The following is a 25,412-nucleotide window of genomic DNA, read 5'->3' on the forward strand; positions in this document are numbered from 1 at the left end:
AATACCCAAAATTTTTACCACCGCTAGTGACAGGAAAGTCGCAAAAAATGTAAAAATATGCTATGATATTTCCATGTAAACACCACAAATGGTAAATGAAAACGTGTGTATTCACAATTCTTGTTTTCAATGATTCAACTTAACACGAAGGCAACGGTGCAGAGTGGCGGTACCACACCTTAGTACAAAGAGATCTAATCGCGCTCACTAATCGGCCGTCCAGCAGGAGGTCTCCTATCTTTTTCCACTGGTAAGACGGGCATTGTCAGGGTATTCTTTTGTTACTCTGCAGTTTTGCGGGTCGTTCGAACTCCTTCTCTTCCTTCCTCTATGATTGAACACTGTGTGCCAACATTCACCCAGCCTTGTTCATTGCAGTTATTTAAACAGCTCTGTGTGGTATTGAATTTTGTTTAACTTGCTCAAGAAAAACTGTAACATTAGTTACTGAGCCAATAATAACTGAAATTAAACTCTTGAACATGTTTGTGTGTTGTGTAGAGGCATGCAAGTTGGTGTATGGCGAGTTAATAGGACAGTCACTAGAAGGGACACCAGGGGATCAAGGTACCAGCGATCCACTGAACCAACTCTTGATTATGTAGCAGCAGAATTACTTAAGAAGGATCTCCCTGCAACATTCACTGTAGGTGACGGAGAAACAGAGGGAAACAAACCCCTGGAAAGCAACACTCAATATGACATCTATCTGGGATCAGTCAGTAGGATTTCTGATTCGGTAAGCCTTGTATTTTATCTGTGGTGTCTTTTTATACACAATGGGAAATTGACCCCTTGCATAAACACATGTGTCTACTCTCCGACAAGCTTGGCAATAAGTAACTGATTTCCAATTAAAATGATTAGGCAAGTCATTGCATATGAAAATGACGGTATAATACGCACTATACACTTAGAACACACAGGCACATGTACTACAACATTGGAAAAAACAGTAATTTTGTGATGAAATGTCCTGTGAATTGGGTCAATCAGCTTCTTGCTATTGTTATTAGTAAAATAAGTGCTTCAGAATGTATGAAGAATTAAAACATGGTTAAATATATATAGTTTTATACGAGCAAAAACAAATGTGTTGGATGTTTCTCTCATTTTTTTATAGAAATATGCAATTAATTGGAGTGAGGCGCTCAGAGTTCAAGGTAATTTACTGTTCAGTAACTCCACTTTGATCGTTTTGTGAAAATTTTGCTTTTATTCAACACAGGCTTCAAATTAAGGGATAATGGGAAAAATTGTCCAGTTCCTTTTATGTCAAATGAGAATAAATTAGACAAATTGCATAATGCATCCTATTATATATTATATACCAAGGCACCAAGAGGGACAGGTGAAAAAAATATCTAAAAAGTAAACAAAACCTGAAAGTATTTTTTCGCTCAAATATTATTCAATTCCCTGAATTATCATATCATTACCTCAAAAATCTATTTCAGTGAGTCCATCAAAATACTATTTTTTCCCTCAAATTTTTATTTCGTTCCCTATAAAGCATTTCATTATCTTAATACTTTTCTATTCCCTTCAAAAACTATGTTTTCTCTCAAAATATTATTTTAGTCTCTCAAAATATTATTTCAGCCTCTCAAAATATTAATTGGGGGGAATGAAATAATTTATTTCGTTCCAACGAAGTTGTATTTTATTTGGTACTCTCAAAATGTTCTTTCATTACTCAAAATAACTTTCTGAGTGAAAAAAAGAATATTTTGGTGTACTGAAATTATTTTGGGGAACAAAGTAGCATTTTTGAGGGAAGAAAGCAATATATGGAGGTGTTACCTAATCAATTTGTCTTTGTCTGTTCCTCTTTCATAAGGTAAAATGAGTTTCATTATTGTCCAATATTGTGGTACAATTATATCATTTTTGGTCTTGATTGCAAAACTCAGAAGCAACTGAGCGGCCAGCTTTTGACTAAAACTTAACTTAAAGGCAGTGGACACTATTGGTAATTGTCAAAGACTAGCCTTCATAGTTGGTGTATCTCAACATATACATAACATAACAAACCTGTGAAAATTTGAGCTCAATCGGTCATCGAACTTGCGAGATATGAATGAAAGAAAAAAACACCCTTGTCACATGAAGGTGTGTGCGTTTAGATGGTTGATTTCGAGACCTCAAGTTCTAAATCTGAGGTCTCGAAATCAAATTCGTGGAAAATTGCTTCTTTCTCGGAAACTATGGCACTTCAGAGGGTGCCGTTTCTCAAAATGTGTTATACCATCAACCTCTCCCTATTACTTGTCACCAAGAAAGGTTTTATGCTAATAATTATTTTGAGTAATTACCAATAGTGTCCACTGCCTTTAATATCCTGATTAGCTATTTTCTTCAGTGTCGTCAATTTTCATTGATGTTGAAGATGTTAGCTTTAACATCAATAGAGTATTATAAATAACAATAACCTTAACAATGTAATATTTGTTTGGTTGGCAGTGCTGAAACGTGCAGTGCCAAAAACTGCAAGCCCACCGGTAGCTGCTATTGTGGTTCCGTTGATGCTGCTGGTGTTGATTTGTGTTGCAGCTGCTGTGGTCTTCAAAATAAGGTAATAATTATTGTCACAATGTAGTGATATTTACAGGGAAAATCGGCCCAAATGCTGTAAACATCAAATAAAAAACACGGGCCAAAAATTATGTTAAACAATTTTTTTTAAAGCAGAAATAAGCAGGATGCCCAGTCACAGATGATGCATGTGTGAATTCCCTTTTTGATTAGTAACCTTAGTCTGGTAAGCTTAATATTGTTGTGCTAGAGCTCCTTACAGGCAGTGGACACTATTGGTAAATGGTAATTACTCAAAATAATGATTAGCTTAAAACCTTACTGGGTAACGAGTAATGGGGAGAGGTTGATAGTATAAAACATTGTGAGAAACGGCTCCCTCTAAAGCAACATAGATATTCGAGAAAGAAGTAATTTTCGACGAATTTGATTTCAAGACCTCAAGTTTAGAATTTGAGGTCTCGTAACTTCATGTGACAAGGTTGCTTTTTCTTTCATTATTTTCTCGCAACTTCGACGACCAATTGAGCTCAAATTTTCACAGGTTACGGTTTAATATTTTATGCATATATTGAGATACACCAAGTGAGAAGACTGGTGTTTGACAGTTACCAATAGTGTCCAGTGTCTTCAAGCAGACTATTTTAAGTAGAAAAATTCTGCTGAACAAAGCTGAGCATTAGCAGTTTACCGTTTTTCATTGTAACTCAAGATCAATTCAGCTTGTGGCTTTGACACATGGTATTGGGAAACCATCCGGAATGAATGAACTAACAAATGAACGCTGATACCATAACAGTTAAGCATTGATGAGTGAAGGAATGCTGTACCGGTATTTATTATTTTTGTTAACTGTATTTTTCAGGAGGAAGAAAGGACTTAACAACAGCCTGGTGGATCGGAGACATTTCAATGCTGCAAATGGTAAGAGATTATAAGTTGCATCCCTGTAAACTTTCTTCTTGACTTAATAAACAGATTATTATGTCCGTAAGAAAGAATGAGAACTTTTCAGACTTGAAGGGATCAGAAATTACATGCATTTTAAACAATTCTACACACATTTTTCTTGACAACTTCACAGTCAACCGAGTTTTTGAATGTTTTATTTGTTTTGTCAGCAGGAGTGCGAGCTAGCAATGACAAACTCTCTTCAGGATTAGAAAACCCATATAGTGATGTTGCCAATGAAGGTCCGCCTGCAAGCACACCAGCCAATACACCAGCCGCTGCACCAACCACTTCACCAGCCACACCAGCCGCTCCAGCCAGACCCAAGCAGGTTAAGAAGAAGAAGCAATTTACGGCTCCTTTCCCGATTCCGTTGTCGGAGTTGAAAGATTATGTCAACAAGAAGAAGAAGGAAACGTACAAAGAAGGCAATGGGTTTCTGTTTGACTATGAGGCGAGTCAGCAAAAATATTTTTTTTTTTTTAAAAGAATAACAAAATGGGAAGATTGTGCACTTTTAAGCCACGTAGACCCCTCAAAGAGACTTTTATTATTAATACAAATACATTCACTTATTTGCATATTATGCCTGTAATTGCAATGGAAACGCAGCAGATTTGCAGCCAAGCAATATACTCAATCCCAACTCTCCCTGATTCTGCTGGAATTTTGTGAAAATAAACAAATCTTTCCATGTTCTATTGATTAAATTAGAAAATCTCACTGATTCCGGAAACCTTTTCCTTATCGTTGATGCTATTCTACATATCTCCCCGAGTGTTGGACAAACTCTCTCTGATTGAAAAATGCAAATGCTGGCAGCTCTGTACAATATAGACTGGGCCCCTGTCTTTAAGACAGGTCCCTGCCGCTAGATCGAGTGATTCCATTGGATACAATGATATGATAAACGAGCAGTGACATATATGCACAAATAGTCACTGCTGTCAAGTCCGCAATAGAATTTGACTGCGAATCTCTATGTGAAATGACTGAGGTCAAAGGGTAAAACCACACGCCAGTTTTTGATGCCGGTCTCTGGCATTATTCACGAGCCTAGAAGTGTGACGTCGGATGTTCAGGCGCTGTACAATATAACAACTTATGCGTAACAAACTCCTCAGATCTGTAGTGCCTTGTGTAGATTATTCATGTAAGCTGCTTGCATGCGCTTTCTTGAAACTTGTCCATTAAACGACCTTTATAGGTGGCCAGCAGCCGATTTCACGAAACGCTAGGATTAATCCTATCTCAGAGTAACCCGTCCTAACTTAGGATGAGTTCAATTCGTCCTCCGTGTTTGGATACGGAACTAAACCCGTCCTAAGTCCTAAGATTAATCCTAAGTTAGAAATCCATGGCTGTGCTGGTAAGTAAGGAAGCGCATCAAGCTATGGCAATCATAAGAACCATCTTTGTTATGGCAGGTACTCATTTACCCCAGGTGAAAAGAAGCAAGAGTGTTATGTTTCTTGTTCAAGGACACAGTGTCATGACAGGGATGCAAATCCAAACCTGATAACTCGGTTACCAGATCTTGAACCTGGTGCACTTGACTGCCTAGGCAAATCCAAACCTGATAACTCGGTTACCAGATCTTGAACCTGGTGCACTTGACTGCCTAGGCCAAGACACACTTAATGCTTGTGCTGAGCAAGATGTTTAAGTGATTAGCTAGTTTATGTGTTACGCCTAAATGCTAAGTTGGTCTACTCATGGAGGTAGTGTAGTCTACTTAAAGACCCCTGTGTTGATGACATCAAGGTTTGCTTAGTGTATTGCTAAAGTGCTGCAATTTAATACTCAATTTCACAAGATACACAATGGCTTCCGATTCTTCTGCAAGGTAGTAAACAAACTGTGGTGTCATCACTACTAAGTTGTATTGCCTCTTCATAATGATGAGAATGTGATCTTTCAACTGTTGAAATTTTGTGTTTCTTTTCAATTTTTAGAATTTGCCCGATTCCGACCGTCATTCATGTGAAAGAGCAAAGGACGACAAAAACAAAGAAAAGAATCGCTATGCTAACATCATTCCTTGTGAGTTTATTATTAATATGAGTATTTTTTGTGATCAACTGTTTTCTTTACACAAAAAACCTGAAATACTTCATGTTGGATGAGCTGCCAGGCAGCACTGAAGAGGCCATATCTTGTACCAGCTTTAGGCTTCTTGTCTGCGACCTCCCCATATTATTATTAAGTTCCGTTAAGTAGTTTTTCTTATAATATTGTACTACCTAATGTTATGGACAATAAACCTGAACCTGATGACTTCACAATAATTTGTCTTCAAGCCTCTAATAATAATAATTATACACTAGGCTTTTTTATACTGGAGGTATCTACCAATAAGGTACTGAAGGCACTTGAGACAGGTTTTTGAGACAAAATTGTTTGAAATTACGAGTAAGATTTATGTAGCACTTTATAAGGGTTTACATGGTGCTGCTGCGCACTTGGCAGCTCCTGACAGAAACACAGAGATAAACCCCTTCTTGTAGCAATTGTGCATTACATCACACATATGGCATTTATGTCCCATCAGAGGTATGAATCAATTATGATTAAGTGTCTTGCAAGATCAGGACTGGAACCCACACTATTGCCCTGTATTTTTGCACAATTTTTATTCCTCTATTCTATTGTTTTGTATGAATTTTTCTTGTTGCCACTTAAGAGATCTCATTTTGAATTGTTTTTCCTTTTTTACACCTGCTAGTTTTAAATTCCATGCCCATGCTTTTAGACTTTTATAACCAGTCTCTTTTCCTTTGTTTTGTATGTTTCTTCTTGTTGCTTTTGCTTTTTGCCCTGCTGTTTTCCCCCATTATTTTTAATATGTGTACATCTTAATCTTTTGAATTGTAGTTTTAAGCAATGTTTAGTTTGTATTCAAGTGTGTTTAATCCAACCATTTATATTTAGATTCCTAACTTTGTATCTACCACAGATGATTTTTCTCGTGTTGTGCTTGAGAAACTACCAGATGAACCAGACTCTGATTATGTAAATGCAAGTTACATGGATGTAAGTTTGTCATATGATTTCTTTCTGTTCCATTGTGTTCCCCTGTACAGAATCGATAAACGACCACTCCAGTTTTTAGAAAGAGCTGAAACAAGTTCAGGAGAAAATCCCCCGAGGTGGAGAAAAACTGGAACCAAATACAGCAGAATTACTTTTGTACAGATACAGGCTTTGTGATAACAAAAACAACATATTTCCTGAAGAGTTCAACAAAACCAAACAAAAAAACATTTGGTTTTGACAGTCCAACAGCCCACCCACCAAGATAAAAAGATAAAATAAACAAGTTTTAATGACACTTCTGTATAAATTTAACCACTGTTTTTGCTTCCTTCTCACCACTACAGGGTTTCAATGAACCAAACAAATACATAGCCAGCCAAGGTAAGTAAAAAACAAACCGATGCAACTTTTTTTCCTTCGATTCTAAACCACAAAAAGTTAATGGAACTGAAAACATTTGATAATTGTTTCCATATTTGTGCATGGCATTGTTGGTCGGTTCATAAGATCATCAGACTATGGTGTTTCTGGTCAACAGAGTGTAGTTTCAAGTCCCTGTTGTGGCACAAGATACATGTACCATACCTACTTTGCCCTTCTAATATGACATTAAATTGTCGGTGCCGTGAAATGGGATTGGTAGTGCAAAAAGAACCCAGAACACTTTTTGTGGTAGAGTAGCGGTTACCCCGGTATTTCTGGTTCACAAAGCAAGCACCTTTGTTAAGAGTTTTTTTTCAGGCTTGCGAGCTGCAGTGATTAAGTTCATTGATGAGGCATCCTTGGTTGCATAACCAGAACTTTATAAAAATCATTTGGTGTAAACATTGTGGTTTCATCTTTTGTTTTGTTTTTGTGTTTTTTTCATTTCATTTTATTTGCCAGCAAACATGAAAAAAACACATACATGTATTAAAAAATTGCACATCAAAGATTTACAAGAAAAAGCAATACAATGGTTATAAAAAGAGAACAAAAATAAATATTTAAAAACACTAGCAAATTACTGAGATACCTGGCCTGGCCGCGGGCAGATATAAGGATTGTGTAGGACACACCTCCAGTGGGGGTGGAACACAAAACACTACAGACAAAACAAAAGACAAGAACCCTGGCAGGGAAAGCCAATAGTGACAGAAAGTCACTTTCAAAGTGGCTGACCTTTTGGTTCCAGACAATAACGAGTATTAACAAGACGAAACACACCCTTTTGTTTCAAAAATGTACTTTTTAAAAAGGTTGACAATTTTAATCTCATGAAAGTAAATAGCATTTATAGTTTTGATTCTAAAGTTTGAAGAAAGTTTTCTGAGATGAATTACGTACTAATTTTGAGAAACTGAATACTAGCACTTATTCATTGTGAAAATTGCGGACCATTATGACAATCTCGTATTATTTTATGAATCACAATTTCAGGTCCAAACAAGGCTTCAGTTTGTGATATGTGGAGGATGATATGGCAGGAGAATACCACTAAGATTGTCATGCTCACCAACCTACAAGAAGGAGTCAAGGTAAATCAAGCTGCATTGGTTTAATTAGTTTGACTTTTTATTACACATGAACAACCAAAATTAGCGCACAAAAACAAGATAGATAGAAAACGAGACAACAGTTGAAAAACCCAAATGAGGAAACACTCCGCAATCAGGTAAGGACTTAAAACCCAATCCACATAGATAGCTTCAGGTCTGAGGTTAGCCTTTAGTCAAGTCGCACACGGCACACCGGTTGGCACGCACAACCCCAAAAATGTAACGCACGAAAAAGACTATTACTGCGAGCGGCGAAGCGGCAAAGCCGCGAAGCGCCTTTGCCAACTCGTTTTGGGGCCTTATGTTTTTCTTTACATTTGCCAATGATTTTGGTGGGAGAAAATGTAATGCATAACGCATTAGCGTGGTGAGTTGCTGGCCATTAAGAAGTCACAATTACTTGCATGACGTCACAAGAACGTTCGATGCAAATTCGTTACATTTTCTCCCACCAAAATCGTTGGCAAATGAAAAGAAAAACATAAGGCCCCCAAAACGAGTTGGTAAAGGCGCTTCCCGGCTTCCCGCTCGCGGCGATGGTCTTTTTTTCGTGCGTTACATTTTTGGGGCTGTGGTGCTATCCGGTGTGCCGCGTGTGCCTTGACTAAAGGCTAGTCTGAGGTGGGATTTGAACCGAGACCACAAAGGTGACATGCAGGGGAAAAAACCCACCAAGCCAACCTTATAAACATTTCTCCAAACTTGAGGTAGAAAGTTGATTAAATGTTAAACCTGTATGTTAGTACATTGACTAGTGATTTGCTTTGATACTTGTCTGACCTAGTGAGACACGAGTCTTTGAGGGTGCACATGCAGAAGTCAGATTTAGTAACTATTTACCTTATCTTTCTAGGCGATTCTCTTTTTTTAACTTGCAGGGAAAGTGTGAGAAGTATTGGCCAGATAAAACAGCATGCTATGGTAATTATGTTGTCACTTTGAAAAAGGAGGTAACACAACCAGACTACATCGTTCGAGATTTCATGATGGATCGGAAAATGCAGGTATACCTTACGTTTTTGGAATTGTTCAATTTTAATCCTATGTAAACGCAGATCTTACAATAAAACTAACCTGTGACAATTGTATTTCAAAAGGTGTTAGTGTTTTGAGATATCACTATAAGTCTGGAGTGGTTATGTCCAGGCAGGAAGAATACTCCAGAAATGGAATACACAATCTGAAAAACGTTTCATGCATAAAGGTTTCTCAGATTGTAATGTTTTTTAATCTCTCTCTCTCTCTCTAAAACTGCATTCCTTAAAAGGGAATCGTTTCTTAAAATATTATACATTATTAACAGCTGCAGTGCTTCTTACCATAAGTAATACTCTAACCGTTAGAATCTTATCTTAACCACACCCTAGGATGAAGGATGCAGATATGTTCGTCAGTATCATTTCATAACCTGGCCGGATATGGGCTTGCCCCATGATCCCATCAAAGTGGTGAATTTTGTCAAAACGGTGAAGGAGTTCAGCCCAAAGAATGCTGGTCCCATGGTCGTTCATTGCAGGTTGGTATTTTTGTTATGGCACATTATTTGTTTGTCACAGTTATTTTTATCAGTTTTTAATAAGCTGAAAGGGAAACTGATGGGGAGTTCTCCACAAACACTAGGGCGAAACTGGTCATTTTGGTAGAGCATTGACACATTAATCAGAAGCTTAGGCACAGGTTCAAGTTCCGCTTCAGTGACCCTGATGGGATCCACCAGGATCACGATACCACCAAGATCCCGATCCCATCAGGATCCCACCAGGATCACGATGCTACCATGATCCCATCAGAGAGAAATCTGGAGGGATCCCGTTTTTATTGACCAAGATCCCATTTTAGGTCGATCAGAAAAACTAGTCTGATTGCAGGTTAGCATGATTGTGAAGGCATTTTAATTCTACGCCACTAGTAGTTTAATCAGTTTGTAATTAACCACAAGGGAAACTGATAGGGAGACCGCCAACATTGTGACTAGATAGCTCAGTTGTTAATCCATAAGTCAAGTCGTGCTATAGTCAATTGTTCTTTGTTCATCACAATACTTATGCCATTGTTTTTTCATCTATGACTTACTTTGTAGTGCTGGAATCGGTCGTACTGGAGTGTTTTTGGTTTTGGACGCCATGTTGGACCAGGCCAAGGTAGAAGGTCGAGTCGATATCTGGAATTTTGCTTGCAGCATGAGAGACAAACGGATGAAGATGATTCAAACACCGGTAAATAAAATACATCAATTTATCTTAGTTCATTTGTACAAGTTCTGAGCCTGAACCTAGAAATGAAACATCCTCATCGAAGAAAGGCTACATTCCAAAAAGCAGTCACAAAGTTTACAAAAAGGTAAACAAAACATGTCAACCTGACGCGTTCATTTTTTTTCCAAGTCGAGTAGGAGATCCGCAAGCTACACAGTTTGAGTTCGAGCTCATGTCCCCTGAATTTTAAGACATTAGATGTCTTAACCTGTAGATCCCCAATTATGCGGCAATCCTGGAATTCCGTGTACACAGTTGCCATGCCCCTGGTCTTGGCCTTGGTGCCCCTTCTCAAAAGTTTCCAATTTGACGTAAAGATTTTTCAACGGAAGTACCATTTGCAAAATGAAAATGGCCCTGACCTCTCAAAGATTAAACTAAAGAACTGTTACTTAACTTGTTTCTCCATTCAAACAGGCCCAGTATGAGTTCATCTTTGATGTCTTGATTGAGACGTTCCTTTGTGGTGACACCAGCATCCAACCAGAGAATATTCCCTCCAAGTTGTCTGCATTGAAGAAGACCACAAAGGGCAGTGGGAAGACAGGACTACAAGTAGAGTTTGAGGTGACACTTTCATTTTATCATTATTTAGGGCTGTATGATCTTTCTAGACAACCAAGTGGTTCACAGACCATCATGCAAGGAGTTTTTTTTGCCAAATGCAGTCTTTATGCCTGATGCAGACCTGTGCATTCAACAAGTTTTAAGAAGGCCAGCTGTCAAGTAGGAACTATGTTTAGATAGATTGCACTAAGCGTCATCAATCGCCATATTTGATGATGATAAACAATGCTAAAGTACTTGTATGCGCTGCGCACAGCTCTCAGCCAATGATAGCCTTGCGCACTTGCACATTTCATCAAATGTGGCTGTCAATGATGCTTAGTGCAATCCATCTATACCACAGTTGACTGCAATGGTCTGTAACAAAAAATACAGGTGAGGGATTCAATAACGGAAATAAACTTGCCTACAAATTATCACAGTATACTATACCAAAGCTGGAAGCTGCAGAATCAGGGAGAGTTTGTAGCTCTGTATCCTACATAAACATACATGAATAAAGCTGACATTAACTTTATTCATGTATGTTTATGTAGGATACAGAGCTACAAACTCTCCCTGATTCTGCAGGCAAACCAATCTTTCCATGTTCCGATGAGCAAATTTGACAATCTCCCTGACTATGGAAACTTTTTACCAATTATGTTGAATGTAGTTCTAAATTTCTCCCTTCTGATTGTTGTACAAAATCTTCATGATTGTGAGAACAACTGTTGACATCTATGATGTACTCATATGGCTATTGAAATTTAATATTCACCTAATCATACTATTTTCAACTCATTCCGATTGTCTTCATACAGAATCTGAATTTGGTTACCCATATTCCGAACCCTGAAAAGTTCAAAGGAGGCCAGCTACCAGAAAACGTAAAGAAGAACAGATTTCCAGAAAAACTACCAGGTGAGGATTTATTCGGTTTATAAATGACCTATCAGGACAAAAGTTTTTTGTTTTGTTCACATTTTCCTATCTACCAAATTGAATTTGAGTGATTAATTTTTTTTTGTTACAATGCAGAATTGGAATTTATTCATCATTGGTTTTAAAATAGTTTACATATCTTTGCAATTGTCATTTGGAATTCGATTGTTGTGTTATAACAATAAGAGACATCACTGTTAGGAGATCTTAGGGTTAAACATTCATTTTACATTCCAGGTAACTTGGAGGCAACTAACTGCAGTGCTTGCTACAAGACTGTTTTTGTAGCACATGAGTTCAAATTGTTCCAGCAATGTCTTACGAATCCCAAGAACATTATGAGAACATTAAGAAGTGAAAGGATTCTCGTCTTAGGTTGAAACATTCCTTTTACTTTGCAGATTCCACACTGTGAAATTGTATCACTCTTTCTTCATGTCAGGTTTCCATACTCTCTACATTTTAAAGAATAATTGATGATCATTTTATTTATAAGAGGTTTTTGTATAATATCTTTGATTGTTCGTTGTTGCTTAAGTCTAGTGCTCTTTTATTGTATTGTATTTCTTTATTTGTGTTTTTCCCTCTGCATTTTATGGTGTGTTTTTACATGTTTGCCCAAAAGTATTCATTTTTAAAATGTTACACATGTTTGAAAATTAGTGTCTTATTTAGATACATCAGTTCATAGACTTCTCCTTTGTTGTATAGTTGTAGGTATTTCCTGTACTTTACTCTTATTATTAGCAGTCATTTTTAAACAATTCATTATTGCTTTAAAGCTTGGCTGAACAAGCTCCCTCTGTGGGATTGAATGAGGCACTAAACAGTACCAATAAACATCAATTTTTGTTTTCAAGTTGATCTGTATCGACCTCACTTGATGTCATCAGGAGAAGATGGATCCAACAACTACATCAATGCCTGCTTCCTTAATGTAAGCCATTATACCTCGGTGATTTGTTGAGTTACTGTTGATTAAGCAAACCATCACAAAAAATTTCCATCTGAAAGCTCACTGATTCTAAAGTTCATACCAGTACCAATCCTCCAGAGAAATATTTCCATCTGAAAGCTCACTGATTCTAAAGTTCATACCAGTACCAGTCCTCCAGAGAAATATTTCCATCTGAAAGCTCACTGATTCAAAAGTTCATACCAATACCAATCATTAAGAAAAAAATGTCAAAATATGAAACTCAAAGTTGACCAAACAAAAAAACTGCATTAAACTGTAAAATAAATCACCATTCCTTATTTAGATTGTTAAAATCAATTTAAGCCTTACATGTATATATGGATGTACTTAAAATCAAAACTTAAACCTTTTTGGTTATTGATATAATTTGTTTTGTTACACTTTTATGACTTTGTCTTCTAACTTTGTTATTTTACAGAGTCCTAGCTCCAAAGGAAAGTACATAGCCACCCAAATGCCCTTACCCCACACCATCAGTGACATGTGGAGAATGGTCTATGACTACAAGTCAACTTGTATCGTCATGTTGAATACAGTAGACAAAAACGATCCGGTAAGAAGAAAGTGTACCTAAATAATTCACAATTCAAAGTTGCCTTGGAAATCAACTTTGAAAATCTGCCTGTATTTATTTTGAAGTTATTTGAAATGAAAACAAAATAGTGGTTGTAATTTCTTTTGACACACCCACCCACATATTGATATTTACAGACATGTGTTGAGTATTGGCCAGAGAGAGACTCTGCATCATATGGCAATCTGACAGTCACTCTACAGTCTACTAATAAAGTGGGACCAAACATCATTATACGCTACCTAGCCCTGGCTAATGATCAGGTACAATGATGGAACGAATTCTTAATCATTGAAACCGTGCATGGTGAAACTAACAATCTGTTTGGCTACAGCTACGGCTTCGGCTAGATTTCCATGTCATCGTGTGTTGAAGTACAGGATGTCCTTAGCAAAACCCTTAGGAACAGACGTTGCCATAGCCGTAGCCGTTGCTGTAGCTGCTAATAGACCGATCCATTAAGCTCCACCCCATTGCGTTTTGACAAATCACAACCCATTGCGCAATAAAAAAAGTTTGACAAATAAAGTCTGACATGTGTGCTTGGCGCGCCCGGCAGAGTTGTGCAGAAATGTATTGGAGAGGCTCACGTGTTCTTCCTCACACGTGTGCAGTGGGCGGACCTTAATGGATCGTTTTATTTGGACAATATAGCCCAAGGCATATCTTACTTGGAGACTAATAACATCATTACAAAATCAGGATACAATGTGTTTGCACTGACAGTTTTCTATTGCAGAAGTTTTAAGTTTATGTTTCATTCTTGTCACTGATACACAGGAATCCCGTCTGATTTGTCACCTTCAACTACTCAACTGGCCCGTTGGTGGCGTACCATCATCACCAAGATCCATTGTAGAGTTGGTTACAGCCGTTAAAGAGTGGCAACTCGAGCACAAAGACGACCGAATTATAATTCAGTGCATGTATGATGTTTGGTCATTTCCTTCTGCTATGCTCTCAAGAAAAACACAATCCAACCAAACTCAAAAAATTTCAAAAATTTGGTTGTCTCATTTGAGTGAGAAATATGTTCTGCATTTATGTGTTTTGTCAAATTATTTTGTGCACAATCTTATAAATGTTTAATGCTTATTGCAGTAACCTAAATAAGCGCTCGGTAACTTGGGGGGGGGGTTGTGACTGTAGCTTGGTAATTTGTCCCAGTTAAACTATTAACTTGGTATTGATGACTATTATAATTTGTTCAAAACAAATTGGTTGGCCTAGTTGTTATCTTTGCATAAAGTTTTAATTTACACTAATTATTTGTATTGCAGTCCATATATTAAGATAGGATAGGATGATAGTAGTTTTTATGTTTCAAGTCCTAAAATGAATGAAACCTTGATCGAAAACAAATATTTGTTGGCCTAGTTGTTATCTGTATACAAATTACTAATTGATATTCATAAATACTTAAGACAGTTTATCCATTCTGATTGGTCGAGAGGGCATCACATGGGGGTGTTTAAACGGATGATATAACACCAGTAAAAAGTGTTTAAACGTGGGCATGACACATTGAGAACTAATTAAAGAATTGCAGTTTGTATTAAGATATGATAGGATAGGATGACAGTAGTTTTGTGTTTCAAGTACAGACTAAAGAAAGAAAATATTTTACTGTGTACGCCACGCCAAATGATTTGATTGGTTTTTTGTTTGACAGTGACGGTGAGGGCGCTAGTGGAACATTCTGTGCTCTCCTTAACGTCATAGAGAGACTGAATATTGACAATGTGGTGGATGTCTTCCAAGCAGTCAAGAAACTCAGAGTCTCTCGTCATAGATTGGTGCAGTCACAGGTAAGCTGACTGGTGCTTTGTGAAACTTCACACTCATCTATGGAGTTCCCTACAAGGGCCCAATTTCATGGCTCTGCTTACCGTAAGCAAAGAATCTGCGCTTACGAAAGCAGGGTATTCCAAGCTTATGCCATTCGTACTTCACAGGTTAGCTGGGAATGTTTGCTTGTGTGCATGGGTACTCCACATAATTAATAGGCACTCTTTGCTTACACAGCTAGCGTAGAAATTCAGCGCTCACCCAGTTAGCGGAGAATGGTGATCGTAAACGCAGAATTTGGTGGGAAGCAGAGCCATGAAATTGGGCCCAGATGAGTTGAAGAACTTAAAACAATATTTTCTTTAATCAAGAGTAAACTTATTTTCAAAGGATTTGGGACGCAGATGCGCTATATTTTTCTACAGAGTCTACTGTCTTTCTCGAAGGCCAAAAACACATTTTCATTTTTGCTTTGTTTCGTTCAGGAGCAGTACGAGTTGATATATAAAGTCCTACAGACGTATCTGGACGTCGAGGTTGTGTACGCAAACCTGTAGAAAAGCCTTCGCAACAACAGGTAACTAGAAGCATACTCAAAACGTTTGTGCATTCAAAACATTTTTAACAAGTTGTCTACTTTGTTACACCATCAGTACTCAAAAAATGTTTTTGTGAAAATTCATGATATGTGAAGTGATGATATTATTTCGACTGATTTTGTTGTTATTTAGTAAATTATATGTTTCTACTGTTAGGGAAAAGTTGGCAATAATGAATAATGAAATGTATACAAATAATGTATGGGGCTGTGAATGGCCGTCACTGCAAACTCACAGGTTTAGATTGGATATCCCAGGAAGACTTTGAACAAAGAGGTCTGTTTTTGATTTGCTAGAAACTATAGTTTCAGACAAGCTGACATGGGGGCCCTTGTAGGGTATTGTTAAATTTCAAACTGAAATAGCTTAACCAAACACATTGCTGTGAAGCCTTGGGTTTGAGTAGTTCCATGTTTTTAATTAAAATATTATCTCATTCAACAGTTATTTTATTTATTTATTTGTTTTAATGAAGGCTAGTTGCTATTTGAATAAAAGAAAATAATATTTTCTTGTACACAGTCTTAAAACAATGGTTTTTCAAAAAGGATGGTACGTTTTTCAAAAAGGATGGTACTATCATACTTTCTGTAGTTACTCTCGTACTCGGATACAAAAAATCAAGGATCAAGTATATATAACTTCCAAGCTGTGTTATAAATAGATTTTTTGCACACCAAACTTTCGGTATCTGACCTATATACTAATGAGGTCAAACTCAGGCACTCTTAGCATAAATACAGAATAAAGCAAAAACTCATCGTACAATCATTCTATCAGAACCCAACTTTATTTACACAAAAAACAAACAGGCATGTCAATCCAGATGGTGTTGGTTCAAATCCCGCTCTTCAAGTTTTACTTGTTTGACCCCGAAAATCTTTTTAAGGATGTAGGGGTACATTTTTTAAGACTGGTGCTTTTTTTTAGTACTATTTATTAAGAAAATATTTTGTTTATTTTGATGTGGCCATTGGAATCGGAGCTGAAGGCTTTCTATTTAAAGATATTTAATGGAAACGAGTAGTATATGTTGCAAACTGCTTACTAATGTGAATGATTTATGGTATAACTGCAAAAAAATAGTTAATTGCCTGACGCTTAGACCATAGTAGAGCCTTCACAAAACTATTGTGTAGGACTCTGCTAGGATCAAAACGTTGGGCCACTAACTACCAATGTTCCATTGGCTTGTTGTACTTTTTGTATAATAATAAGAACAAAAAGAAGTAAGAAGAAGAAAATTTACATTTTCTGAAAAAATTTGCAAAAAATAGGTCATGCATGTCTCAAGCATCTTCAAACATTTTGTGTTCTTTGGTTCCCAATTGGGGTTTTTTATTTTAAGAAGGAACCAAAAATACTTTTTTAAAGTGACCTTAAACATTAAAGTTTAAAAAAAATTAAGATTTCAAAGTACATGACATTTCAAAGATTATAAACTATTTTTTTCTTACACGCTTTTATCCCAATTCGGATCTAATACTACAGAGGAAGAAATTGCACTGTATTACTATTTGAAAGATATGTTTATTTATCAAGAATATAGGATTTAGAATTCTGTATTATTTGAATGAAAGTTATGTGAGATTTTTATCACCATGCAGCATGTATTTTATGGCAGTAGTCTATGCGTATTTTAGTACTAAGTACTAGGATAAAAAAAAGCTTTTGATATATATTTGTAATTCAGATCTTAACCAAAGTTAAGAAGAGTATTTTTATAAATTCAAATGCAAGGCAAGGACTAAATTTCAAGGATATTGTATATAATTTATACAGAAAAAGATTCTGAAATAAGGATGGAAGTGCCAAAGTATTTAATATTTTTTTACAACTCTGAAATTTTTTATTTTTTATTTTCATACCCAGAAATTTTTAAACGGAGTATATTTTGTAAAAGTTGTTTGTGGAAATGAAACATATAATGAAAACCAGATATATGTATATATTTTGTTTACTTCTAGCGTTATTTTCAGCAATGCTGTTTAAAGTGCATTCGCAAAAGGTCCAAGCTTTTGGCGGGATCGGACTTTCCAAGCTGTGTCACTTCTGATTGCTTTTAACTCCTACATTTCATCAAGTTGTTAAGCAGAATATATAAATTTTGTTTTACCCATAATACTCAGTACTGCTATGAAAATGTCTTTGCTTAGTAAAATATGGGAATGAATGAGCACCAGTTGCCACAATGTCAAGATTACAGAATGTTGTTAGCTGGTGACATGTATCTTCTAAGCCATTTTCCCCCTGCGCTTAGCAAGTTTGTGTGCTTACAGGCATTATGAAATTGGGCGCTTTTTGTCACACGGATAATTTATATCATATAAATTTTATCATTTTAACAAGCACGCACTTGGTGGTTCTAACGCAAACCAAACATTTGTTTACCTGTCACCACTTTGCCCTAAATAATTATTTTGACTTAAGCCTGGTTCATACTTCCTGCGAATGCGAAGCGAATCTTGACGTCACAATTTCGCAACGAACAATTCGCAGCAGTTGCCCTCTGCCTTACTCCTTTGCGATAATCGCTGCGAAAGGAGGGTGTGACGTCAAATTCGCTTCGCATTCACATTCGCAGGAAGTATGAACCGTGCTACAAACATGCTAATGTTTCAATAAACAATTTTTATTTGCAATGGATAACATTGTGAGATGTTTTTGTCAATAATGTGTTAATGTTTATCCTTTCTTTGGTTTAAAACAATTTTGTACCTGTTCGCCTACCTTTATTTTCAAATTTAAGAACTTGACGATTGTCTTGATTAGCTCTATATTATATTTGGACTTAAATATCAGCTCAACATGAAAGCTGTTTCCACTGATGCCCAGTCCATTCACACAATAAATATGTTACAAGAAAACAGTCATAATATTATTAACAACAAAACATAACACACTCCATGTACAGACAAAACAATAAAATGCAATTGCAAGACTTACCCAAAGTGCGCATTTTGAATAACGAAGATACAACGTGGTATTTGAAATAATATTTAAAAGAAATGTCCGTTGCATGCTTTTGAAGACAATAGACGTACATTGATCAATACATACTGATCGTTTGGTGCTGAAGTATAATCGACTCGGATTAAATCACGCGGATCGATTCAGACGAGAACAAGAATGAACCGAGTCTGTGGCCTTTTCGAAACGACGTGTCGCGACGGCTTCAGCTCAGCTTGGGCTCCGTTAGTAGATTGCAAACCTGCACATTCGGTTCTGTGATTGTAACAGAGGTAGGCGAAGCCTAAAAGAAAAGCCTTGATTTCCTAAAGGGCTTATTAGACCGTGTGTACAAATCTCGCGCGTGTTAAAATGTAGCGGGTCAACTTGTTTTCTTTTACACTAATGTAATAATTAAAGAAATGCAGTGGGGAAACCCAAGGTTTCCATAAATGAATGCTCGAGTAAAGGCTACGTGCATGACTTGCACAGTCAATCGGCAAACATGGTTTCAGAGCCAAGTTAGTTCTTGATCATTACTAACTTTTTGTTTAGTAAAATTATGAAGTTTTAAATAACGAAACTCCGAGAGTGGTTCAGAGAGCCGTCTGCTCATTGGTGACGACGTACGGTTTGATCGTCTGTGTGTTCGGCCGGGATGTAATGACAGCTAACGCCTTGTTCCATATAAATCTCTCCCAGGTGATCATTCTGAAAAATTGAACAGCGAAATCATGCCATGATGGAAACATCTATAAACTTAACATCACAGGTCTTTTAATGCACTGTATCTCACTGAGTGTGCATAAAATAACAAACCTGTGAAAATTTGGGCTCAAATTGGATCGAAGTTGTTATAAGAGAATAATGAAAGGAAAACGCATTTGTTGCACAAATTTGTGTGCTTTCAGATGCACAAAAGACTTCAGCTGATTGTATTTTATTTTGATTGAGAAATTACTGCTTTCTCTAAAACTCAGTTACTTAGAGGGATTCGTTTTGTCATAATACTTTTTTCTTTCTTCAATATCAACAGCCCTCAATATTGCTCGTTAACAAGTAAGTTTTCATACTGTAAGTGTAAGTACCAAGTGTACAGTGCCTTCTAAACACGTGTCTTATTTGCATTTGGAAAAGTTTTGCTTGATGTCAGAAGTTGAGTTAATAACCTACTTGTTGCACTCGTCTGAACTGCTTGATCTCTCAAATGAGCGCATCATTTCGTCCGTGTTTTGCAATCTGTATAATACGAAAATAAAATGGCTTTAGGTATTACAAGTTGAACGGTTGAGGGGCTGCCAATGTTAAGAGTGTAAAATTGTCATCTTAAGATGTGTGCAACCATACCTCTGCCAACTTCAATACAAATATAATTACAGGGTCTGCCCCCCACCCTTTGAAATAAATTGTGATAGATGATTTCGTGAATGAAGTACGAGAAGGCCTATAAAATAGACGAATCAAATAGACATACACCTACCCCTGAGCCCTAAGCCATCCCCGGTAAGCCTGCTCCGATTCACCCACGGTCACCAGCCCAATGTTATGCTTGTCGGACATCTTGAAAAACCTCCGGAGACGGGCAATCTCTTCCGATTTCAAATACTTAACGATTTGGCTCTGAGATTGGAGAAAGTATTGTTGGTATAGAGAGAATGGAAGTAACTTTAGAAGATTCAATTCAATTCAGTTTCAATTCAATAAAAACTCGCATTTTTTCAAAATGTTTATTAATTGTTGCTAACCTGTGGTTCGTGCTGCAGTAATTTGACGGTCTCCACCATAAGGAAATCCCACCATGACACCATGCCGTCGCCGTTGCGGTCGTATATTTCAAACTAAAAAATAAGTCAATAAAGAAACTTGTGAAACTATTCAACCTTGCCTAAGTGACCGTTACGTGACCTTTAATATCGGTACGTCTCAACCAAAGATCTTGCAGACTATATACAACTTGGTTTAATTTTGTATGACGGTCATAGTATTTCCGGTTTTTCACTCTTTAGTAGAAAGAAAGAATTGGTGATGTTGTTTACTCTTAATTTATTTTGTAGTCAGACAACCCAGTGCTATACCTCTCTGTTAAACGACGTCACAACCCAAGCTATTGCCAACCAAGGTTTGAAAACTTTTGAAAGCCAGAGTTTGTAGAAAATGTTGTACAAAATATTCCAAAATGGTGTTGAATTTGTTGGGGAAAAGTAACCAATCATAATATGCGGAGTATTTAATTGAAAGTTTGCATTTTTGTTGGAGAAAGGTTTAAATAATCCTACCTTAGCTTGGCACTCTCTAACCTCTGACCCCGACATGCAGTCATGATGTTCCGCGTCATATTTTTTAACTTCATATTCCATGTAGTTGGATAAGCTTATCATACCATCTATAAAGAATCATGTAAAACAATAGACAGACCTATGGTTACATATTATATCTTAACACAGTTAACACACTCTTTGTCGTAAATGGACCACTTGACGCGAATGTATGGAGCTGGTGAAGCAGAAAATGTTCCTCGGATAACAATTTCTGGTGAGCAAAAACGAGGATACCGCGGTCCCAAAATGCATGCGAGGGACAGGTTGTTGTTTTGGCTACCATATTAACAATTGTTATTATTCCGATGTAATTAAGTCGTTTGTTTGTACATAAAAACAGTTCTGTGGAATTTTAAAGCACACAACAAACCACCGTAAAATGGGCACTGCCTGCAAAAGGCATAGACTTGCGTAGTAGGCTACCCCCAAGTTTTGAATTATTATGAAAGCGAGATTTGATAAAGTTTTTCGTAAACTGTTTATTACAATTTATAATAACTTGATTAAATTTGCTTGACTGAATCTGACCTCCGTCTGTGTCGTAGTTATCGAACGCCACCATGAGGCCACTCATCGCATCCATCGAAATCAAGTCAACAAAAGAATCCTACAAAAAGTAATAATAAATGCAAACAATTATGGGCCAAAGAAGTATCTTTATTGAAAAACCCTCTTCAAAATGTAGGCTATTTATATACTTTTATAGAAGAAAATGTTGTCTAGGAAGTTGATTTGCCAAAGATAAATTGTTTTTTCAAGTTATGGGCCTATAATGAGCTGTTATATATCTACTTCTTATTCGATGTTTTAGGGTCATTTTGTGGTAATTTGGGGGTCGGTTTTAGCAAACAGGTCTTCGTCACAAGTATTCTGCCACACAGGAAGTGAAATAAATAGCAATAGGAACTTATCAATCAATTTAATTATTGGAATTAATTCTCTGCTCTTAAGGTTTGGAAAAGTTTGTGATGAATCAGCGTTTTGCACAGTATTCAATTATCTTTCGCATCAGTGACGAACCTGCAGGGACATTGTTTTCCTTTGGGAGTCGGGCAGGGGCACTTTTCCCTTTTTTCAAAGAGGGCACTGCATGCGTGTGGGTGAATGTTTCGTTTGAGGGGCTTCTGGAGCGGCCCTCCCCGGTAGCAGCGCCGCTGCTCAAGCTATTAGTAAAAAGGGAATAGTTCGAATAGCTAAAATGACAGCAGCAATCGGAGCCAAATTCATAGAGCTGCTTCTGCAAACAAATAGCTTAGCATAAAACATTTCTGCTCACCAGAAAAAAGGGTAACCAATTAATACCATCTCAAATGTACCGTCCGTGACAGCTTTCCCTTTTCTGCTTGAGCAGTTCTATAAATTTGGTCCAAGTGCCCTTAGTTTTAGAGAGATGCTTAAAGGATTCGGGTACTTTTTCAAAATGTCCACAGATTTACATTAAACTTACAGGGTTTGAAGATAACGATAGTGGAAAGATTCCCTTCAAATATGACTAACTAAGGTTGTGTAGTTTTTGAGAAATGAGTAAAACAAGTCACAAAATAATTTTGGTCTCATGAGACCAAAATTATTTTAGCATGTAAAAATCCCGTTAACCGGTTATGATATTCTACCAAAACCATAGCATAACTGGTTAATACGTTTTTACATGCTCAAACTGAGACGAAAATTATTACTTTTACTCATTTCTCAAAAACTACAGCACCTTAGTAAGTAAAACTCAAACTGTGTAAGTTTAATGTAAATCTGTGGACATTGTGTTTTTTTTTTGTTAAGAAAAAGGACATACACCCTTTAAAGCAGAACATACTACTTAAACACTTTCTGCTTAGCCAAAATAAGCAGGCTACCAGCCACAGATGCTGGTAGACGTGAGGTGGTATTTTAGCTGGTAACCTTAATCCGGTATGCATGATTTTGTTGTGCTTGGCTATTTCCTTGGCTGAAGCAACACAATGAAATTGGGTCCATGAGATGGTTATGGCTTACACAGTCGGGACAGGTCCAACCGATCTCCGTGTCGGCGCTCTCCAGTGCTTTGGCCGAGTTGGTGTCCAATCCAATCCCTCGCCCGGTCAGACAGCTATGGTGGTACGGCCTGCCACACACTCGGCATTCGAGGATGGTTTTGTGTTTATACATCGCACAGATGACGCAAGGGTCGGTAAGCTCACTCTGAAGGTCAGACAATGTTTGGGCATTTTAAGCAAACAACAATTTTACTCAGTCGTACATACACAGCCTCTTTACATCCTGTCCCACCCGAGAAACAATTCCCCTGGAAAGGGTAGGCCCTAAACTGTGTATTTATGGCGATAAAGTTGCAAGACAGGGTTTTGAAGAGAAAAAAATCAAAGTTTCATTCCCGCATTTTCATGTTATAGGGCCTACATTAGTATCCTTCGAAAGATGGGCTATACGTCGCCCAAAGTATTTCAAGTTTCTTGTATGGTTCTGAAGCTTGCCTCAGCTATAATATGGCTTGTGACTTACTGTGGCTCTGTACTCGTGCGTATACAATTTTTTGCATTTTGCTTTTTCTTATACTACTCACAAAAATGCAAGTGTCAAAGTTTCTTAGCACAACAAAATTATGCTTACCAGAATTTTTAAAGTTCCCAACTAAAAATGTAATAAGTATGTTGCTTATAGTTGTGCTTAACTCTATGAAATTCAGCCCATGGTTCCCGCCCATACCTCTAGTTGAGCATCATACTTCAGCTTGCTGTCCACATGGAATTCCGCGTCTCCAAGTGCAGTAAGACTGCTCAGTTCTTGTTCCCGGGTGAGAATTGCGTTGTCCCTCTCCGAAAGGTCCGCCAGTTTATTGGAAAGCGAGGATCCCTCTGCACCTGTTCTATTGGTTGCAAATTACAGTTGGTTTATTGATTTGGAATTTACTATTAATTCTGAGTCTGTGTGTGATCTGACAATGGTGACCTATATGACAAAATTGTCCCGTAATCTTCTTCAAAGGCTGCTTTCTCGCCCCGCCTTCCACCTGTATGACCCCAGTTCGAATCCCACTGGGGCATGCACTATGTGGGTTGGGTTTTCAGTCCCTATTTGACTGCGTGGTTTCCCTGGAATAGTTCTCTGTGGTTTCCTCCCACATCTAAACTGAAATTTCTTCATTATCTTCTCTTCTCGTTTGGCTCTAATTAGAGCGTTGATAGTTTTTATTAGCAGGCATATTATTTTATCCAGATCCAGATGGACACCGAGTTTTGACTTAAACAGATCTATCATTATGATGCCACACTGAACTTTTGGAATTATAACAACTTAGCCTATGCAAGCTATCAAAAAGTTACGATGGCACGGATTTTCGTCATCTCAGGTGCAGTAGGCTACTATTTTTTTAAATTAAATTTGGGCGTAGGAGGATCTTTCAGTTAGGTATTGGAACTGTGTCCAACTAAGTGGGTGGGGTAAGCAAACCTTTTATAGACTGCTACTCTTTCGTTATTTATCCGAAGGAGGCGAATCCAAAGCTGTGGATTCGAAGGCCCATGTCTCAGCCAATGTCTAAGAGTGAGTGCGTGCCAAATTATCTTGTATTGTGGTTTTAACTTACTCATTGGTTGCAGACGTGGCTCCACCATCCGTCAATGCAGCGGTGCGATTTGCCGTTCGCATCGCCCTCACGATCAGACCCAACCTACCAACTTTCTGGGTTTGGTTCTTACGGGCATCCCAGTCAATATACTCCTCTTCCTTTTCTTTCTCAGTGCGTTTTATGGCTTTTGCTCCCACACTTCCCATCTTGAGTTGTAAGTTCGTTTTAAACACCTTCAATTTGGTTGATGCCCAAAAATGTTTTATTTTTTTATTTTTTAAATGATACGTCTGCGTTGCGTTTTACACCGTACCCACTCATCGCGCAAACGAAGTTTATTCCACCCGCGATTTATGCACGCGCGCGCGTATGCGGTTTGCATAGCCTTGGCCTACCAGTCGTTTTTTATGCCAAAAACTGTGATAGAGTCTGAACACAACAAAATTAAACTCATTGTTTTAAAGTTTCGTTATCACATAACGAAACTTTAAAAGTACTCGTTTGCGGGTTTTTTCTTCAATGCTTGACACTATACAGTGACAACATTGATTGGGTGAATGTGGAGCTTCGTAAACCAATCAAAATTTACCGCGGAGGTTTAGAATGCACGCATGCGCTCTGACGGCGAAGGTAGTGCGCCTGTTTCTAATATCTAACAAGTATTTGGTGTTTTACAGTTTTATTAAATTGATTACGGATGTCACCATTGTTAGACAAAATTAATGTGACATATTTAAATTTGTTGATTACAGTGCTCATGTTGACCTTTGAAAAACAGTTAAAATCATTTAGGAACATTCTTTTCCATTGCGAGGCTTGACTGATGACACCAACTACACG

At 37.4% G+C, this 25,412-nt stretch overlaps 2 protein-coding genes across 5 annotated transcripts in view; one reads left to right on the forward strand and one right to left on the reverse strand.

Annotated features, from left to right (window-relative positions):
* Nucleotides 1-16,533, forward strand: part of LOC139946614 (receptor-type tyrosine-protein phosphatase T-like) — a 43,225-nt gene extending 26,692 nt beyond the window's left edge. For all 4 annotated transcript variants that reach the window (XM_071944330.1, XM_071944331.1, XM_071944333.1 and 1 more), the window contains 20 exons: nucleotides 502-739; nucleotides 1,124-1,163; nucleotides 2,464-2,575; nucleotides 3,401-3,459; nucleotides 3,657-3,940; nucleotides 5,442-5,529; nucleotides 6,443-6,519; nucleotides 6,867-6,903; nucleotides 7,942-8,039; nucleotides 8,939-9,064; nucleotides 9,428-9,576; nucleotides 10,141-10,276; nucleotides 10,733-10,882; nucleotides 11,686-11,785; nucleotides 12,667-12,743; nucleotides 13,204-13,338; nucleotides 13,497-13,622; nucleotides 14,140-14,285; nucleotides 15,032-15,167; nucleotides 15,633-16,533. In XM_071944330.1, the coding sequence (XP_071800431.1) occupies nucleotides 502-739; nucleotides 1,124-1,163; nucleotides 2,464-2,575; nucleotides 3,401-3,459; nucleotides 3,657-3,940; nucleotides 5,442-5,529; nucleotides 6,443-6,519; nucleotides 6,867-6,903; nucleotides 7,942-8,039; nucleotides 8,939-9,064; nucleotides 9,428-9,576; nucleotides 10,141-10,276; nucleotides 10,733-10,882; nucleotides 11,686-11,785; nucleotides 12,667-12,743; nucleotides 13,204-13,338; nucleotides 13,497-13,622; nucleotides 14,140-14,285; nucleotides 15,032-15,167; nucleotides 15,633-15,704 (2,386 nt within the window). In that variant the 3' untranslated portion in view covers nucleotides 15,705-16,533. The remainder of the gene's footprint in view (nucleotides 1-501; nucleotides 740-1,123; nucleotides 1,164-2,463; nucleotides 2,576-3,400; nucleotides 3,460-3,656; nucleotides 3,941-5,441; nucleotides 5,530-6,442; nucleotides 6,520-6,866; nucleotides 6,904-7,941; nucleotides 8,040-8,938; nucleotides 9,065-9,427; nucleotides 9,577-10,140; nucleotides 10,277-10,732; nucleotides 10,883-11,685; nucleotides 11,786-12,666; nucleotides 12,744-13,203; nucleotides 13,339-13,496; nucleotides 13,623-14,139; nucleotides 14,286-15,031; nucleotides 15,168-15,632) is intronic.
* On the reverse strand, nucleotides 15,755-25,052 carry LOC139946615 (PHD finger protein 24-like). Its single transcript, XM_071944334.1, has 9 exons — nucleotides 24,591-25,052; nucleotides 23,711-23,870; nucleotides 23,003-23,188; nucleotides 21,542-21,620; nucleotides 20,972-21,078; nucleotides 20,441-20,533; nucleotides 20,176-20,315; nucleotides 19,869-19,934; nucleotides 15,755-19,406 (listed from the first exon to the last, which is right to left on the reverse strand). Exons 1-9 carry the CDS (start codon nucleotides 24,776-24,778, stop codon nucleotides 19,292-19,294), a joined length of 1,134 nt encoding a protein of 377 aa, XP_071800435.1. The 5' UTR covers nucleotides 24,779-25,052; the 3' UTR covers nucleotides 15,755-19,291.
* Between the last annotated feature and the right edge of the window lie 360 nt (nucleotides 25,053-25,412).

Source organism: Asterias amurensis, chromosome 13 (assembly GCF_032118995.1).
Source record: "Asterias amurensis chromosome 13, ASM3211899v1".
In the NCBI taxonomy this organism is placed as follows: domain Eukaryota; kingdom Metazoa; phylum Echinodermata; class Asteroidea; order Forcipulatida; family Asteriidae; genus Asterias; species Asterias amurensis.

Excerpts from the sequence above, each read along its gene's own strand:
- LOC139946615 (XM_071944334.1), bottom strand. The coding sequence starts at position 24,778 with ATGGGAAGTGTGGGAGCAAAAGCCATAAAACGCACTGAGAAAGAAAAG. Across the intron at positions 20,316-20,440 it reads TACTGCAGCACGAACCACAG|AGCCAAATCGTTAAGTATTT; the intron begins GTTAGCAACAAT and ends CTCCAATCTCAG. Across the intron at positions 19,407-19,868 it reads AGTTCAGACGAGTGCAACAA|AATGATCACCTGGGAGAGAT; the intron begins GTAGGTTATTAA and ends TCAATTTTTCAG.